This window comes from Megalops cyprinoides, chromosome 17 (genome assembly GCF_013368585.1).
Source record: "Megalops cyprinoides isolate fMegCyp1 chromosome 17, fMegCyp1.pri, whole genome shotgun sequence".
Classification (NCBI taxonomy): domain Eukaryota; kingdom Metazoa; phylum Chordata; class Actinopteri; order Elopiformes; family Megalopidae; genus Megalops; species Megalops cyprinoides.
The window spans coordinates 2,707,576-2,726,305 of NC_050599.1; the positions used below are offsets into that span (position 1 = coordinate 2,707,576).

At 45.4% G+C, this 18,730-nt stretch overlaps 1 protein-coding gene across 1 annotated transcript in view; it reads right to left on the reverse strand.

The window, feature by feature from the left end:
- The window catches only part of col12a1b (collagen, type XII, alpha 1b), an 86,211-nt gene that overhangs the window by 32,856 nt on the left and 34,625 nt on the right, over positions 1-18,730 (reverse strand). Inside the window, exons 27-51 of the mRNA XM_036549253.1 lie at positions 17,259-17,388; positions 16,579-16,718; positions 16,215-16,347; positions 16,088-16,108; positions 15,378-15,517; positions 11,430-11,559; positions 10,922-11,061; positions 10,446-10,575; positions 9,349-9,488; positions 8,713-8,842; positions 8,160-8,299; positions 7,357-7,486; positions 6,856-6,995; positions 6,405-6,534; positions 6,032-6,171; positions 5,551-5,680; positions 5,184-5,323; positions 4,763-4,892; positions 4,420-4,559; positions 3,685-3,814; positions 3,095-3,234; positions 2,516-2,645; positions 2,207-2,346; positions 1,742-1,871; positions 246-388 (exon numbers count right to left, since the gene is read on the reverse strand). Coding sequence (XP_036405146.1) covers positions 246-388; positions 1,742-1,871; positions 2,207-2,346; positions 2,516-2,645; positions 3,095-3,234; positions 3,685-3,814; positions 4,420-4,559; positions 4,763-4,892; positions 5,184-5,323; positions 5,551-5,680; positions 6,032-6,171; positions 6,405-6,534; positions 6,856-6,995; positions 7,357-7,486; positions 8,160-8,299; positions 8,713-8,842; positions 9,349-9,488; positions 10,446-10,575; positions 10,922-11,061; positions 11,430-11,559; positions 15,378-15,517; positions 16,088-16,108; positions 16,215-16,347; positions 16,579-16,718; positions 17,259-17,388 — 3,267 coding nt within the window. The remainder of the gene's footprint in view (positions 1-245; positions 389-1,741; positions 1,872-2,206; positions 2,347-2,515; positions 2,646-3,094; positions 3,235-3,684; positions 3,815-4,419; positions 4,560-4,762; positions 4,893-5,183; positions 5,324-5,550; positions 5,681-6,031; positions 6,172-6,404; positions 6,535-6,855; positions 6,996-7,356; positions 7,487-8,159; positions 8,300-8,712; positions 8,843-9,348; positions 9,489-10,445; positions 10,576-10,921; positions 11,062-11,429; positions 11,560-15,377; positions 15,518-16,087; positions 16,109-16,214; positions 16,348-16,578; positions 16,719-17,258; positions 17,389-18,730) is intronic.

Genomic DNA, 18,730 nt, shown 5'->3' on the forward strand with positions numbered 1-18,730 from the left:
TTCAGGCAAGGTTTCCACATTAAATGAAATCAAATTTGCTGAGTTAATGAACAAAATTCTTCCAAGGGAAAGAGGAGCAGACAGAGAACACCTAAAAATGTTTTTTTTCTTCCTTTCGAATCTATTCCCCCAAAAAACAGAATCCCTCAGCGTGTGTAACTGCTCCTGCCCCGATCAGCCTATCAGTGTAGCGGCCCTGTAATTAGAGAGGTTTTAATGAGGGTCAGTCCTTCGCGGTCACTCACAGATTCGGCTGGCCGGACTCCGCTCAGAGGGGCGTAGACGACCCGGTACTGCTGGACCTGTCCCGTGGCAGGCTCCCAGCGCACATTCAGGCTGTTGGGCGTGGGGTTGTACACCTGGATGTTCCTGGGTGGGGTGCGTGGCACTGTGGGGCAGAGAGAGGCGGGTGGGGGGGGGGGGGGGTGAGGCAAACATCAGGACAGCGATACAGCTGCATACTCTGCTTGGTGGCCCTTTCTAAAACACCCCCCACATCACATCACATCACCAGAGCATCATTAGTTTCCATTGAAGGTTTGTTAAGAGTTATTTGCCACAAGCAGAATAATTCTGCCTAAAAATGAAAAAGGTACAGTCCCACACACTAAACAAGACGCTACTGTGCATAGTTAGGCATATTCAAACATTTCGTACCAAGATTTTATTTTCATGATCAACAAACACTGTTGAAAGAAAGAGCACAGTGGCTTTGCTGTCAGCTGGCACGGCTTTAGAAATTAAGCAACGATCTTAATCTTGGCACCCTTTCTTACAAAATAACGTAAAAGAAGTATGTGTGTAAAAATAACTGCTCAGAGACACTTCTCATTCAATATCCAGAATACAGAAATAATAAAATCAAATGACATGAACATTTCATTCTCTTCCAAACGTCTACAGACACCACACTAATAACAGCCACTCAAAGAGGAATGCCTACATCTGAAACTAACAGCCAATCTGGCACGCCGTTTTGGATCAGATATGTATCATCACTCGATATGGATTAACAATGAAAGAAACAAGGGATTAGCATATACACTTGAAATATACGACTTTGACACAAAACATGTATTCTAGCATTTCGCAATAACTGCACGGGCCCTGTTGGTGAATCATTACAAACAAAAAGGCTCTGTAGTTCTGATACTGACACACTGCAAACCAGAGAGCATCTCTGGAGATAACTGTGCTGACAGAGGATGGCTCTCAGTCACAGCAGAAAGCCGAGCAGACAAAAACAAGGAGACGAGGGACCGTAGAGACACGGGGCACCAGCAGACTGATAACGAGACAGCAGTCATGTTATTTCACTCCAGAAATCACTGGAGGGCGTTTGCAATCTCGGCTATTAAAGTAAACAGGGACAAAGAAAGAACTATTGCTTTTGACTCCCTTCACCTTTTGACTCCAATTACATTTTTGGTCAAAGGAGAGCTAATTACCCACTCAAAAACCCCTGTAAGGGACTGCATTAAAGCCCATCTTCACAAATTTGCCCACATTCTTCCTCCTCCTGAGATTACTCAACAATGCTAATGAACCATTTAAGGCCGTTTAACCAATTATGATCTGACCAACAAAAAAAGTTTAATTATGAAAGTGGTTCACTTCCTCAGGGTTGAAATTCTCAAGTGATGTTAGCCATGTGACCACACTGGAATCTCATTTGAAAGAAAAGCATACTACACTGAACAGGGTTAAGGCTGGAAACCTCATTAGGGGACCAATGACTTACATGTTTTTCCGTTTTCGGACATGCGTTTCCCCTCCCCCTCTGGGTACACTGGTGCCACCGTCACTGTGTAGACCGTGTCTGAGAGAAGGTTCCGCAAGATCGTGCTGGTTGTGCCCCCAGAGACTTGCTCCTGTTTATAACAAGGCGAGTAACATTTAATCACTCATCAGTGCATTCTCCATCACACTCCTTCCTTTGTTGGGGCGGCAGTGTAGCACAGTGGTAAGGAGTAGAAGTCGTAACCAAAAGGTTGCTGGTTCGATTCCCTGTTGGGGCACTGCTGTTGTACCCTTGGGCAAGGTACTTAACTCAGAACTGCCTCAGTAAACATCCAGCTGTATGAAAGGATGTGAGAACTGAAACCCATGTAAGAGCATCTGCTAAATGCCAGCTGTTTAATGTATTGTATTCACTCAGGAGGCTGAATCAGAGATCAAGCTATTTCCCAGTCCAGTCAGGTCTTACCATGTCCTCGGCGCCCCCTGTGGCCGGAATGTAGAATAGCCTGTACTGCCGCACGTTCCCCTCAGCTGGGTCCCAGCGTACCTTAAGTGAGCTGGTGGTGGGGTCTGTCACCTGCAGGTTTCTCACTCCACCCAAAGGCTCTGGAGGACAGGAAGAGCGAAATGACAGTCTTACCCTACATGCAGTCCCCATTTGCGATCATTTTCTTTTGTAATTTCTTTAAAAAATAAGACTGATGAAAAATGGAATATAACAGAACCAAGTCTACTCTTAATAACCGAAAAGCCTGTGTGTCTACATGCGACTCACTTGTCTTCCCATTCTCAGATTGGCGTTTGCCCTCCACCTCCACGTACACGGGAACCACAGAGACCTTGTAGACCGTGTCTGGCTGCAGGTTCCGTAGGAGTGTGTTTGTTGTGATTCCAGACACTTGCTCCTACAGCGGAAAGAACGGCAGCACTCAGACGGAGGGAGTATGAATGATGAAGAACACTTTGCGAAAGAACCCCATTCAACCCAAAATCTGCTGAACTGCAGCTGCACGTGGCTGGGATTCATGAGAGCAACACGCGGTTTAGCAATTAGCAACACGCTAATTACTCGAGGTGTGCTAATACGTGGATATGTGTCAATGCTACATTTTTGCTTTGGCAGCCGCATCACATTTACACGGCAGCCAGTATCACATTTTGATGACAGATTCTCGTGAGGATTCTCAGGTACTGGCAGGTGAAGATTCTGCAATTCATTCCATTTCTCATATGATCAAATATGCTTAGAAGACTAAAACAACAGCATGATTGAATCAGAGCGCATGAGTAACACTAAAGGTTTAAACAGTGAGGCTCAGCTGGGTTTGAGGGGCACTTGGCTGGTGAGCCCTACCATGGCCTCGTCGCCGCCCGCTGCGGGGATGTAGAAGACGTTGTACTGACGGACATCCCCCTCCGCTGGATCCCAGCGCACCCTCAGAGAGTTGATGGTGGGGTCTGTGACCTGCAGGTTCCTCACCCCACCCAAAGGTCCTGGAAACACCAAACACGGTGACAAACGTTAATCCATCACTTTGCTCTGTGGCAATCCAAAACCAGATCAGAGATGACTGTAACCCCCATCGGCAGCTGTCGTTTCTTATCAACGACTGCAGTCATTTCTTTTTGAGATCAATAAAAACATAGACGAAGAAAGCTTTTCTCACACTACAATCACTGAATTAAAATCCACTCTGACCGATCACTAACACCTAAGGAAACGTATACTTTACTCTGGCCACTCGTGTGATAAGGTTGCAACTACATACGGGCCACAAGAATGTGAGAATATTGTGTACCATCTTGGAGCAACATATACACTTTTCACTGTACATCCTTTTCAACAACACAGCAAACAGCATGTTTGTTATAACGCAAACGTTCAAAGAGTTGTTCACTGACACTGAAAAACCACATTTAGAGGTTTAGACGCGTGAAACTCACTTGTCTTTCCATTCTCAGACTGGCGCTTGCCCTCCACGTCCAGGTACACAGGAACCACAGAGACTTTGTAGACGGTGTCCGGCTGCAAGTTCCGCAGGACAGTGTTGGTGGTTCCTCCAGACACCTGCACCTGTTCACAGCACATTGCGACATGTTAACTGTACCCCTCTCCCAGCTTTAGGCAAAAAAAAAATCATTAACCTTACTCCCCTCTCAGCTTTAGGAAATCTGTTGCTGAAAAGGAATGGTCTCTAAACCACACCCTAAAGATCTAAAGATGGTCAACAAATATTTTTTTCAGTGTATCTCTAAGAAGGTAAGAGGACGGAGATGGAGGAGGTGAAGAATAGTGTTCTGCCCGAAACAAATGGGGCTGCTGCTGTACCCTTGGCCAAAGTGCTTATTCCAGAATTGCCTCAGTAAATATCCAGCTGTATAAATGGATAACAGGTATGATTTGTATAACACTGTGTTATAGTGTACTTGGCTTCTGTTGGCCTAGTCAAATTGAACAAGTTAACTTGTGGTAGGGCTTGAACGGTGTTATGCTCACACTCACTGGTCTGGGAGTGTTGTTAGCCTGACGCTATTACCCATTTAAATCGAATGGATACACATGTGCTATTGTGCTGGATGCTGCTCTGGATAAGAGTGCCTGCTAAATGCGTGTGATATAATGTGATGTAACCTATATAAGTCACTCTGGATAGGAGTCTCTGCAAAATGAGCGCCTACCATGTCCTCCACGTCCCCTGGGACAGGAACGTAGAAGATCTTGTATTCACGCACGTTGCCATCCGCCGGATCCCAGCGCACGTTGAGCGTCGTGATGGTGGGGTCAGTGACCGCAAGGTTCCTCACTCCACCCAACGGCTCTAGAGGAGAGAAATTATGACAATAACAATTTATTTCCATATTCAGTTATGAGAATAGACAGTTCCACTGTGGACAATAATGTATGATGGAGTTAAACTCTAGGCTTAGCATAGCGATAAAATGCCTTGAGACTAGACATCATGTAAGGGGATGGATGTTTATTCAGGTTTTGCTCTCAAACAAACTAATGTAAGCCGCTCACTTGTCTTCTCATTTTCAGACTGGGGTTTTCCCTCCATCTCTGGGTAAACGGGCACCACTGTAACTGTGTAGACTGTGTCTGCTTTGAGGTTCCTCAGAACTGTATAGGTCGTGCCCCCAGACACTTTATCCTGTTCACAACAGAAACAGCACAACGGCATCAGCAAACAGTTCCTCAAAGCTCTCAAGATCACTGCCTTTACTAATCCTCTAGCTTTTTACCAGAAAACTGCTGAGGAATTGCTGACTCAAATGCAACCCATTTTTAAAAACAAACCTATGAAAACAGCTTTACAAGCATGTAATAAAGCAAGGCACAAAAAAATACTGGGTTATAACGAGATCCATTTTTTTCATTGCTAACACTGTTGGAATGCTGTATAGACACAGAGGTGAGAAAGAGTTCGTAAGATGAGTTATACCACAATCTCGGGGCCTCCGGTGGCAGGAACATAGACGATCTTGTACTCGCGAACGTTTCCCTCGGCCGGTTCCCAGCGTACGTTGAGAGTGCTAATTGTAGGATCAGTGACCTGCAAGTTCCTCACTCCACCCAAAGGCTCTGCGGAAAGAACAGCTCTTAACGATAGCGCTGAGAGATGCTTCTATCTGATCAAAAACTATTTAGTCCCGTGACCCCAGATCCCTCTTTCATTAATGGCTTATAAAAAGGACAAAAGTCTTGGCACAGTCACAGAAAGACTAGACGATGCTTATCGTCCAAACTTCTCAATGCATGAACTGTATAGACCGCAGACCAAAAGTCTTACTCAGATGCTAATTACTCACTTGTCTTCCCATTTTCAGACTGAATTTGGCCATCTCCTGCAGTGTACACAGGCACCACTGAAACCATGTACACTGTATCTGGCTGCAGATTTTTCAGAACTGTGTTGGTTGTGCTTCCAGGCACCTGGTCCTGCTCACGGATAAAAAGACTTTATCATTAATTTAATGCAGTACATTGGATTGCATTACATTTTTGTCATTCAGAGATGCTCTTACCCAGCACAGCTTGCATAGGTAACAGTTTTAATTCACTTCATACAGCTGGATATTTACCGAGGCGATTCTGGGATAAGTACCTTGCCCAAGGGTACAATAGCAGTGCCCCAGCAGGGGAATCAAACCAGAGAAACCAAACCTTTTTGGTTGCAAACCCTTCTCCTTACCACACTGCTCCAGCACAACATAAAAGACGGTATCAACATGCCAAGTGAGGGACAGACAAGTGTGTGTGAGTGCAGTGGCAGCAGGCCGGCGGTCCTACCGTGAGTTCAGGGCCCCCTGCGGCAGGAGCGTAGATGATCTTGTAATCCCGCACATTCCCCTCGGCCGGCTCCCAGCGCACGCTCAAGGAGCTGATGGTGGGGTCGTAGACTCGCAAGTCCCTCACTCCACCCAAAGGCTCTGCGGAGGGAACATGCTTCATTACCGCTACGATCGTTAACTATGTTCCGATCGTAAAAACGTATTCATTCCCATCTGAGTTCCCTCATTAATGGTCTAAAGTGTTTATAATTAAAAATGCGGTTCTCCTCTACCCGCAGAAAATCTGACATGTCATGTAACTGCCCTAGCGTCTGAACTGAACAGAGCTCATCAATGATTGCCAAAGTCTTGTTTGGCTAAAAATTGCTTACTTGTCTTCCCGTTCTCGGACTGGAGTTGGCCATCGCCTGCGGCGTACACAGGCACCACTGAAACCCTGTACACCGTGTCCGGATCAAGATTCTTCAGAGTCGTTCTGGTTGTGCTTCCAGACACCTTAACCTGTTCACAAAAAAAGAAACAACCCTATTACTCATCACTCACTTCCAGCAAGAATAAAAAAATAAATAGCATATATATTTTAACGTTCCACAGACATGGAATCGCAGGTAGAGCGTTGTCCTGATTTTCCTCGTTCCTCGACGGTGTTCATTTTGACAGGGTTTAACAGCAGATGGATCAGCATGTTAAAACCAGCTTACATTGTGAACACCATGCAGACACAGTGGTGAGTAAGATGCAGTAAGCTAACAAAGGTAGCTTAGCGGAGTTAGCTAAGAGACAGACCACCAGCACAGTGCCCCCTGTGGCAATGAGCCTTACCACATCCTCCACGTCCCCTGGGACAGGAATGTATAAGATCTTGTATTCGCGCACGTTGCCATCAGCTGGATCCCAGCGCACGTTGAGTGTGCTGATGGTTGGATCTGTCACCTGCAGTTTCCTCACCCCACCCAACGCCCCTGGAGAGGGAAAAACACTCCACCATGAGCAGAACTGACTGGCTGTCAAGCCACTGAAAAAAATATTATGGAGCCCTGTTCCCTCCCCATTAATGCCATTTCAGAGATAAACAACATAGTGGTTCTGTGTAACCATCGTAACCATGGTAACTGCAGGAAAACCATTACCCGCGTTATTAATTTTCCTAAGCAGACACTCATTCCGGGCCACTTACATAGCTCATATTTTTACACATCGCCCAAACAGGTGGATATTTACTCAGCCCGTTTTGGTTAAGTGCCCCGTCGGAGGGCACAGCGGCAGTTTGGCCTCTGTAACAGATGCTGTCAGTGCGGTTTTAGGTCCCTGCGGCTGACTCACTCGTCTTTCCGTTCTCGGACTGACGCCTGCCGTCTCCCGCAGGGTACACCGGCAGCACCGTCACCGTGTAGAGCGTGTCCGGCTCCAGGTTCCTCAGCACCGTGGTGGTCGTGCTCGCAGAGACTTTCTCCTGTTTGTAAAACGGCGATAAATGCATTAATCAGGAGGAAACTCTGCCAGTGAACCCTGCCGTCACACATTCAGAAACAGTTCACTTTACTGTAGCGCTGGCTGGCTGTTGACTAACACCGGCATCCATCTTTGTTGTTATTAATGGAATTAAATTATTCATAAATGTCAAACAAACATGACAGTGCCAAAATAATTGCAGAAATAGGCCCTGCCAGTGACAAGGGCAATTACATTCCCTCTCCAGTAAGTGCACAGAAGACTTATGTTTTCCCCAGACCTCTTGCACCTAATGGGTGACATGGACCTAAGGATGAACCTTTTCTCTTCTCCATCAGCAGTGCTTACTCCAAAGAGAAAGTGAACTTTCTGGCAGGCACAAGCAAAGCCAGCTAATTTCGACCAGATCTATAACACAAGGTTCCTCACAAAGGAATCCTCTTCTGTGTAAGACCCAGGTTGCCGTTGAATTTTTAATGATGCGTTTTGTTGCTTAGAAGGATTTGTTCTATGTGTTCTCTTAACATTGATGGTAAAGTGGTGTTTTTTTTTTCAAACTAGCGAGAACTTTGGTTTGCTGTGTTAGAGGTAGTTCACATTATTATATTTTTTTAAAAAGTTAAGATGTAAAATGCAGTGGTGTTTGAGAGGCTGAACTGCGCGTCCTTCCATACCACGTTTTCGGGGCCTCCGGCAGCAGGAACGTAGACGACTTTGTATTCACGAACATTCCCTGGAGCTGCATCCCAGCGGACATTGAGTGTGCTGATAGTGGGATTGGTCACCTGCAGGTTCCTGACACCAGCCAAAGGCCCTTGGAGGAGGAAAGGGCATTTTATCAAAAACTGATTTTATATTATATATATATCTTATACCTGCATGCATCAAAAAAGTATTTTCTGCATGACCAGTGACTGACTTCAACCCTCATCCCGCTATACACAATTCGCCTGTCGGGAAAATGCATCTAGATGGATTTTAGCCCGAGTCATGTCTGGGACTGAAAGTCTTTGGAAGTCACCTAACCAAGAACTATCATGTGATCCTTGCAAACATGAAGTCTTTTCTATGAGTTAACAGTGCCTCTGGAAACGCAGAGCACAAACCTGGGTTGATAAGGGAAGAATATGACTGCAGTTAAACTGCATATATTGTTCGTTAAATGTAAGAAAACCCGGTACATGTTCTGTACTATCATTGAACCTCCTTCAGTCACTCATCACTCACTTGTCTTTCCATTCTCAGACTGGCGTTTACCATCTCCCTCCTCATACACAGGCACCACTGACACTGTGTACACTGTGTCCGGCTGTAGGTTCTTCAGGACAGTTGTGGTTGTGCTTCCAGACACTTGTTCCTGATCACAAACAGAGAATAAATATACTACTTATGCAATGCATTGGCAATAGGGACATTATTATTTTTCAACCTGGTGCTGAAAGCACAAAATTGTAGTTAAACTCAGTGGATCTTCTTTGATTTGGTCTGAAGTAAATGCATGTAAATGTAAAGCTTTTCCCTAATCTATTTGCCAATTACCTGTTTACAGGGCTAATTTAATGGAAATGTCGCACAAAACACAAGCAGTAACATTTTTGGAAGCAATTATGGAAATGCAGTTAATAAACATATCTGTTACAGTATCTGTAACTTTTCACAGAAGGAACCTTTTTCCATGTTGAAGCCAATCACCTACTGTGAAACTATAGCAGCATGTGAGGACCGGGCCATTTTGCTTATGACTGAACAGACTTGGGAAAAGTAAAGGGTGCAGCAAGTTAAAAGCTGATAATAGTCTTCAGCGAAAAAGACAGTACATAGATAAAGATAAGTCTGAGAGGCAGGAAGCTGTCATAGCCTCACCATGGTCTCATCGCCACCTGCGGCAGGAGCGTAGATGACCTTGTACTGACGCACGTTGCCCTCGGCCGGTCCCCACTTCACATTCAGAGTGCTCATGGTGGGGTCTGTGACCTGCAGGTTCCTCACTCCACCAAAAGGCTCTGGAAAAAAAACCCCAGTTCACCTCACTGTAGCACTGACTGGGTTTTGCCTGAAATCAGCATCCATCTTTGTTGTTAATGGAATTAAACTATTCAATGTAGAACAAACACAACTGTGCTTATACAAATCCAGCAAGATTCTACACGCATGCGCACACACGCACACACACACACACACACACACACACACACACGCACACACGCACTCACACATTCTGCTTACATCCAGACAGTGACACTGAGTCTGTCAGTGCTCCCGCCCCCTAGCTATTGTGTTTTGTTTTTCCCTGTCCATGTGCTTTTGTTTTCCTTGTGTTCTAGCCCTGCCCCACTCTCCGCCCTGTCTCCGGCCACCCGATCATCCCCTCCTGCCTGCTTACACACCTGCTTCCCATCTCCTCATCAGCCCAGCCCTATATCTACCCTGCTTGTCTCTGTCTTGTTGCCAGTTCGTTGCAGTGTGCCTTTACCTGTCTTGTTCCCGCCGTGTTTTCTGCCTGATCGCTATTCCCCGAATCGACCCTGCCTGGTCTTTGACCTTGCTCCTGCCTGCTGTCCTGCCTTGTTCACCTGATCTTCCTGACTACCTGGTTTGACCCTGCCTGTCCCCGGCTTTGATTCCTGTCTGTGTTTGGACTGCCTTCCTGGTATTTTGACCCTGCCTGTTTTGGACTGCCTCTACGATTCTACGATTTTGTTAATAAACGCCTGGACTCTGGAGTTCTTGTGGTCCGCGCCTGAGTCCTTGCCTGTGCCTTGTCAGAGTCCTCCAGTGACAGTAATAAAAAAGGTTTTTTAAAAAGATCTGTAAGTACATCAGAGAATTGCTTCCCTTTATTGTAACACTACATATAAATGAGTCATTCCATATTAATTAGCTTCAAAAATGAATAAAACTTGGTACAGGTTCTGTAATATCATTGAACACTGAGTCTCCTTCAGTCACTCGTCACTCACTTGTCTTCCCATTCTCAGACTGGCGTTTGCCGTCTCCCTCTGCGTACACAGGGAGCACCGTTACTTTGTACTCTGTGTCCGGCTGCAGGTTCTTCAGAACAGTTGTGGTCGTGGTTCCAGACACTTGTTCCTAATCGCAAACAGAATAAATCTATTATGTATGTGCAATGCAAAGGCAAGAAGGACATTGTGACTTTTCACAAATCTGCAGCTAATGAACAAATCTATTACAATATTGTTTCACAGAAGGAAGCATTTTCTATACTGGAGCCGACCACCTTCTGTGTACCAGTGAATCCGAATGAAAGTTAATCTGTGAAGCAGCATGTGAGGATTCTTAGAAGTTGGCCATTTTGTTTGTGACAAGACACGTGTATGAGAGAAAGGGGCTGAGCAAGTTAAAAGCTGATAATGCTCTTTAAGGAAAAAAAGCTAAACCGTACACAGCTTCCTGCCTTTATCTATGAAAGCCTTACTGTGGTCTCCTCGCCCCCAGCGGTAGGGACGTAGATGATCTTGTACTGTTTCACGTTGCCCTCGGCCGGTCCCCACTTCACATTCAGAGTGCTCATGGTGGGGTCTGTGACCTGCAGGTTCTTCACTCCACCCAAAGGCTCTGGGAAAAACAGTTTACTTCGCTGTACCCCTTTCACTGTAGCACTGACCGGCTGTTGACCGGAATTGGCATCCATCTTTGTCGATATTAATGGAATTAACTTATTCAGAAATGTCAAACAAATTTGATGGCCCATACATACATGCAGAAATATGGTCCCCTCTCCACACACACACACACACACACACACACACACACACAGCATAAATCCAGATAATGATACCGAGTCCCCAGTGACATTAATAAAGAAGTCTTTAGTCTCAGTAGAGATTAATGACAAGCTGTCTAGGAGAAGGCCAAATGTTGTGGGTGGTCCCTCCTGCTTGCTTTGGGTTGGATGCTTGGGCCACATACTATTTGCCACTTACTTGTCTTTCCTGTGCCAGATATGTCCCTACTCTCCCCGACAGCATAGATGGCAGCCACAGTAATGGAATAAGGTGTGTCAGGAATCAGCTTCTGCAGAATCACGCTGTTCTTCCTCCCTCCCACCTGCGTCTGTTTGGAGTAGAAGTCAACACTCAGTGGCTTTTGTTTGCTTTCAGCAGATGAGAACAGCACTTTTTTTTCCAAAGGACAAGTCTGATGGTAATTCTTTTCAAAGGAGCTTGAGGCAGCTGACAGGCAAATGTGACCAAGCTTTGATTACAAAGACGACTTCGCCCTGGAGGAGAGAACCCCTTTTCCTGAGTGCTGCTGCTGGGCTGGTGCCGAGCCATTTTGCATTGCACGTTGTCACAGTTAATGCCACTGCATGCCCGACTTGCTTAAACTTGAAGCAAACATTAAAACCTGGACTTTAATACAGGGAAAACATGTCTGTTCAATTAATCAGGACAGCACAGTCACACAAGCAGCTGAACACGCTCAGCCCTGATCTGAAACCAGCCAACTTTCCCCCTGTAAGACATTCCTGTTTAAAGTAATGCAGAAACGAAAAAAAAAGGAGTTCCCCAAGGGCCAAATCTTAATCCCCTGTCATTTGTTATGCAAACAGTTCCTGCTTGCTCAGACTGTTTCATGGATAGCGTAACTCATTTTTGCACATCCAATAAACACTTATACAAACAACTAGATGACACACTCCAGAGGCCGTTTGGAGAGGGGGAAAAAGCAGGAATGGCGGCTTCACAAGGTCTGCAGGACTGAGCTCTGGTGTCATAAAGTACAAGGAATAAATCAACTTGTTTTTTTTGCTTGTGAAGACTTAATAACCAAACTTACTAAGGCTTCTGCAATTAGGAGGACACTTGTATGGTGAATCAGAATAATTTCCATCTTTATTTTTTTAATGTATTTTAGAGAAAAAAAAACACTGTAAATGCTGTGTGCTTTAAAACGAGTGTGTTCATTAGAGAGGGGACTTCATTTCGCTTATGGCCTTTGCAGCACCAAAAGATGGGAAACTTGTGAAATATTCTTCTGGAAAAGCAGTTCAAATAGATGATCAAACAGTAGATAATATCAAACTTAAATGATCAACACCATTTAACATGTACCATATTTACAAAACATTCCACCGAAATAAAACATTATGCCAGATCAAGACGTAAAAAGTCTGATATGCTATATCGTTGAATATTATCAGGTTCCATTTTTAAAGAATAAAGCACTTGAATGGGGCGTATTGTAAGCACTCTCATTGCATACCATTAAATATCAGCTGTCGAATTTGGATTGTGAGACATATTAAATCAACAAGCCTTCAGATTACAGCTGTCACAACAGTACAGCTGGGCTATGATTCTGCCAGTGAAAGATGAGTATGACGGAGGGATCAGAAAGACATAGGAATAATTAATCCTCTGGTGTTTTTCTCAAATCTTTAGCTTTGACAGAATATTATATACCACAGAGCTGACAGGCAGGAGATTAATGTCATAGCCCCTCACAGACACAATAAGATTTGTAACCCACAGAATATTTTTTTAACAGCACAGCACATATTCTGAAAAAAAAAGTTTCCAAAAGGTATTTCCAAGCAATTTCCTCTGGTAATCAAAATTAAGTTATCACAGAAAAATGCAGACTTTTGGCAGTGGCATATAGCCCTCTGACTACATAAACAGATTGAAGACCACAATACCGGAATCCAACTTTCAAACTAACAGAGAGAAGGAAGATTAATATTCTGTGATTTAGCCTTCTGTTTGTGGAGACCACAGCAACTAAGATTCACCAGGAAAAGTAACACCCTAGGGTTTAAAAATAAATATTAAAATAGAAAAAAAATACTTTTTAGTGATTTACTCTTCTTGGCTTCAATATCTTGACGATCAGTTATTTGGCAGTTTTTTCTGCACTGTGTATAAGCCAGGCCTTCAAATATTGACACCAAAAATGCACGATTTCATCAGCATTGTATAACAAGCACTGGCAAAAATTCTAAGTAGGAATTCTAAGTAGACCAGCTTCAAACCAGTGGCATGTGAATGCTCAGTTTACACAAAGGATTTACAACCACTTACTTCACACAGGTAATCAGTGGCTGCTCTGATTACATCGATGATGAGTGATTGCTAGATTTATCACTTGACACTGGCAATCAGGGATGGATCTCATTTGACCAGTGATCAGTGTCTGCTATGTTACTTTACACCCATGACCACCAACCACTCCCTTCACCAGTGACATTGACAACTTCATTGACAGACGACTCACACACCCATAAAGAGATTGTTTCCATAGAGTTTTCTACAGAATATAACAGAAGTTTTTGGTTTTTCAGCGTTTAATAATGTGGTGTTTCTGTAAAAATCGATATGCCCTGATCTACAAAACAGGAGTCTGGCTGGTCAGAGAAGTATGAACGTCAGATTTATGGTGCTGTGTTGCACTTGGCCAAAACAGAGACGCACTAAAAGAAAATGGGGTTACTGCGTGCAATAAAGGCGTGGGGGAGGAGGGCTGCCGGCTCCTGTAGATGCGGGTTTTGGGAAGCTGAAGCTAGCCTGCCACGTAGCGAACTCCCCACTGGGACACACGGCGAGCACTGCAAGCTGGTGAGGGCAAATCCTATCAGCGGAGAACCGTAAAACTCACTCAGGCATTGTCAGAAGTATTAAACTGCATTATCTGAATTTTCCTCGAATTGGTCGTAAAACCGTGGTGTCTGTGGTTTCCAGCGCGCGTTTGTTGTTTCAAATTAAACTCAGCACAATGCTCTCACTTGTTGAAAAGCAGGGAAAAAAAAGATCCAGTGGGGTCAGATAACTAAATGCTTGGCTGGTTGCTCCTGTCCAACTTCCAGGTTTCCAGCAGTATTTTTACACTGAAAATAAGGTTCTGCCTGCTAAAGGCAAAACAGAGTTTTGCTTTATTTTAGGTGCCAATCCCCTTAAAAATATATGCAAATTCTTAATAAACCACCAGAAAAACATTTTTTGTTTTGAAGTTTAAAACATGACATGTCAGCTTTTTCCTAAGAATATACAACCTAATTGAGTTTTATTTAACCAAAGAGATCATTTCCTCTGTTGGTGGTTTTGCTGTCTAAGATACCTCTTCAAACATGTAAACAGCTGGCGGTAAGATAAGGTAAGCATAGCGGTAAAGAGCAGGGCTCATAACCAAAAGGTTTGATTCCCTGCCGGGACACTACTGCTGTACCCTTGGGCAAGGTACTTAAACCACAATTGCCTCAGTAAATATCCAGACATGTAACTGGATAACATGAATCGTAAGCTATGTATGTCTCTCTGGAGGAGTATCTGCTACGTGACAGTAATGTAATGTGATGCGTACCTTGTCTGGCCAACCATTGAAACCTGGTCAGGCAGCGTTTCTAATATTGTTGACTCCTTATGGTTTTTTGCTTGTGTTGTACTCTCTCTCACATGTAAGTCACTCTGGATGAATCTGCTACCTGACGGTCATGTAATGTGATGTAATGAAGAGCAAACATGGTGGACTAAATGAACCACTCTGGTTCAACAGCAGGAACCCCGAGGCACCAGAAGTTAACCCTGAACTCCAGTGTAAAGTCCATTAACACCAGAGAATGGTCAGCGCTTCACGGATTCCTTCCGTCACGCTCCATATGATATATCCACGGGCAGCTCGACTGTTAACACAAACCCTGATCCATCCGTTTGAGCCAACCGCACATTTTAATGTTGTCACAATGTAAGAACATTGTATCCACATCATGATAATGGTATGTGATTGTTGGGTCTCAGGGCGCAAGTGAGCAGGCAACAAAATGGCGGCAGCAAGCTTAACTTAAGCACTCAGTGGATAGCTCCTCCTTCCTTCAAGCTCATTGGTCAGTGTGTGAACAGTGGAGGGCACTGGGCGGTACTCATGGCTACACTCACCGATAGGGTTTTTCCCCCTGCCACAGGCACATAGGTGATGCGGTAGTTCTGGACCCGGCCTTGGGCGTGGTCCCACTTCACCGTCAGGCTGGTAGTGGTGGCGTTGTACACCTGCAGGTTCTGGGGCGGCCCGGGAGGTGCTGGGAATACGCGCAAACTCATTTTTACACTCTGTACGTTTGCAACGGGGTGTGCTTCCTCAACAGCACATGCAGTTTAAAAACGTGTTCTTTCACGCACTTTTCAACACACTGGTTTTCCACAAACTTTTCACAAACTTTGTCTTGCACATGCAGAGCTGTATGCACCATAAGTTACACACAAAGACGACACTTTATACAGGATGGTACTTTGGACGAGACGATACTTTCCACGAGGCAGAACTTCGCAACGAAGACAAAAACTCAGACTGCACAAGACAACGTTTTTAAACATGGAGGTACTTCACATGAGACGATAATTTACACGAAGACAAACGCTTCACACAAAGACAAACACACAAGGCGACACTTTGTACAGAGGTGCACCGTGCATATGGAAGGCACTTTCGGGACGATGATTGACGCAGACGGAACAAGCCCCATCTCCAACTTCCTGTTTCTAAAAATCTCTTTAACATGTTGGATCTCTGGGTCTTAGCCAGACGGTACAGAAACATTTAGCATCACCACTGTAAGCGTTAGCATTACCATCATAACCAAACAACGTACCAGGTGTAATCATCTTTGACACTAGAAAGGACAATTAAAAAACAGGTATGCATTAGTACTTTTCAGTTTGTAAATGCAGTTGAATTGAGAGAATTGCGTCGGGAGGCAGAAGAGCAGATTGGCTTACAGGTTTTCTGGCTGCCCATGAGTTCCTCGCTCTCTGACTCGTCGGGGTAGATGGCCGAGACGGTCACGTCGTACATGGTGTCGGGGTCCAGGTTCTCCAGAACCAGGGTGGTCTCGTCACTGTTCAGGATGGCCTAGAGGGAGATCGCTATGTCTTACACTCAAAATGGACAGACCACTTTCCATGACCCTTTAGATTGACTGACAGCAGAGTGTTTTGACAATGGAGTGCTTCACCCCTTAGACTGACGAACAGTGGATCATACGACCCTGTGACTGACAGTGCAGTGCATGAAAGTTTAGACTGATTTGACAGTGCAGTATATGACTGTTCAGAATGGCTGACAACGGAGCGCTGCTCTTACATATTGGAAGTTTTTCTCGCCCTTCTTGGTCCAGCCGACCCGGTAGAGGGACACATCGGGGGCCCCGTGCTCCCAGGTGGCTCGGAAACTGGTCTGGGTCACCTCCGAAAATCTCAGGTTTTTCGGGGCGGGAACAACATCTATGCAGATGAGCAAAGACACTAAAGTTACAGAGCGGCCCCATGTGCAATGGGGAGTACAATAAGCACACGCCAAACACAGCCAGCACAGCTGGGCTCTGTACAATTACACAGAGGCCTTCAACACTGTGTGTGTGTGTGTGTGTGTGTGTGTGTGTGTGTGTGTGTGTGTTTGTGTGTGTGTGCGCATGTGTGTGTGTGTGCATGTATATGTGTGTGTGTGCGTGTATATGTGTGTGTGCGTGTGTGTATGCGCACATCTATGACAGGCAATGTCAGGTGTTTTGTAAACAATCCTGTATCCACTCAGCTGTTACTGGTAGCTGGTGAGGACAGCCCCATGTGACACTCTGAAAAACAGCTCACACACACACATACACACACACACACACACAGGATCATGGGTCCTGGGACCAAGTCCATCCAGAGGAGACCAGAGCACACTCCTCAAAACTCTCCACCCACATGGACAGTCAGAGTAGACAGTCAGTCAACAGCACAGTCAAGATTTGGGGGGGTGGGGGGGCAGTGTGACCTTACCAGTGATGGCCTCTCCATTCATGGGGTTGCCATTTCCCTCAGCGTACACCGGGGTGACCTCAACACGGTACTCCGTCTGGGAGATGAGGCTGTCCAGGTCCTTCGTCGTCACATCGCCTCCAACTTCAACCTGTGAAAAACAGAATGAGACACAGAAGAGTCAGCAAAGCTCTCACGCACATACCTGTTATAACAGCATTTTAAAAACGAGCACGTTCTGCATTTAGGAACAAGGAGGGCCACCTCTGATGCAAGCACACTTAGTGATATACTTCAGTGATATGTGTGGTGTGATGCTACAGCCTTGGGTCGGATTGGAGGCCACCAGAAGGAGGCCAAACTCTTCCGGTTGAACACAAAACAAGGAGGTTAGCGACCAGAGAAATCCTTCTGTTCCTTCTAAGTATGCGCTCTGCAATTCCCCGTATTTCCAATTTTTTTATGTCCATAAAATGGCACAGCATGGGCATGGAGCTTATTAAAATAAAAAAGATGAAAAAATCTGTAAACCAGACTGCATGAATTTGTAAATCCAGAGCATGTCCAATGGCGGAAAAAAATCTCAGCACAGTCTGTGAACCCAGGAAGCAGAGCCGCAGCTTTACGTGATCCGGCAAAGGTGTCCACTGCAAAAAGTGCTCAGGCCTCTCATAAATGCCCCTGTACCACTCAGTCTTTTCAGGCTGCAAAGTTTAAACAAAAAGTGCAGCAAAAACGGAGGCCTGAGAACATAAATCCACTGCGACATTCTTTTTTCTGCTGGAAAATATATTTTTCTGCAGTTTCTCTCCTCTTTAAAAAACAGTCTGGGGTGCCTCGGTTTATCTGGTGGAGGAGTGTGTGTCATCCATCAGGTAGCTCTGCCGCTGCCCGGTCACTTCTTTGGAGCGGCGTGCTTCCTGAGAGCTCGGGCCGATCCTGAATCCGCAGCCTTCAGATGTGCTTTATGTCTTTTTAAATCCAGCTGAGGAGTTACGAGCGGGTGCCACAGGGGAGATTTATCTCTCAGGATGTGGTGGTGGGCCGGGGTCCAGCTGCTTTCACAAGTCACTGCCCCCCCCCCCCCCCCCCCCCACACACACACACACACACATACACACACACACACACACACACACACACACACGTTTATAAGTCTGGCCTATAAACGCGAACGCCCCGCCTGCAGGGGAAGGTGGAAGACAGATTGGCTCGGGCGGCCTGGAGAAAAATGTAGCAGCCCCCGTCTGCGGCTGGGAGATCTGTTCTTTCAGTTTGCCTTCGTTAGCCTCGGACTCACTGCTGGAGGGGCCTCACTGTCCCCACTGCTCTTCTCGTCCCTTTCCCCTACCGCTAAATGAGTCACCGGGTAGAACTGCCAAGGATTACACTACAGTCACTTTATGTATGCTATTCCTGGTGGTATCAGGGCTGCTGATTAGCATTAGCGGGCAACCGTGTGTCTCCCACACAGCTCACAGAAGCAACCCAAT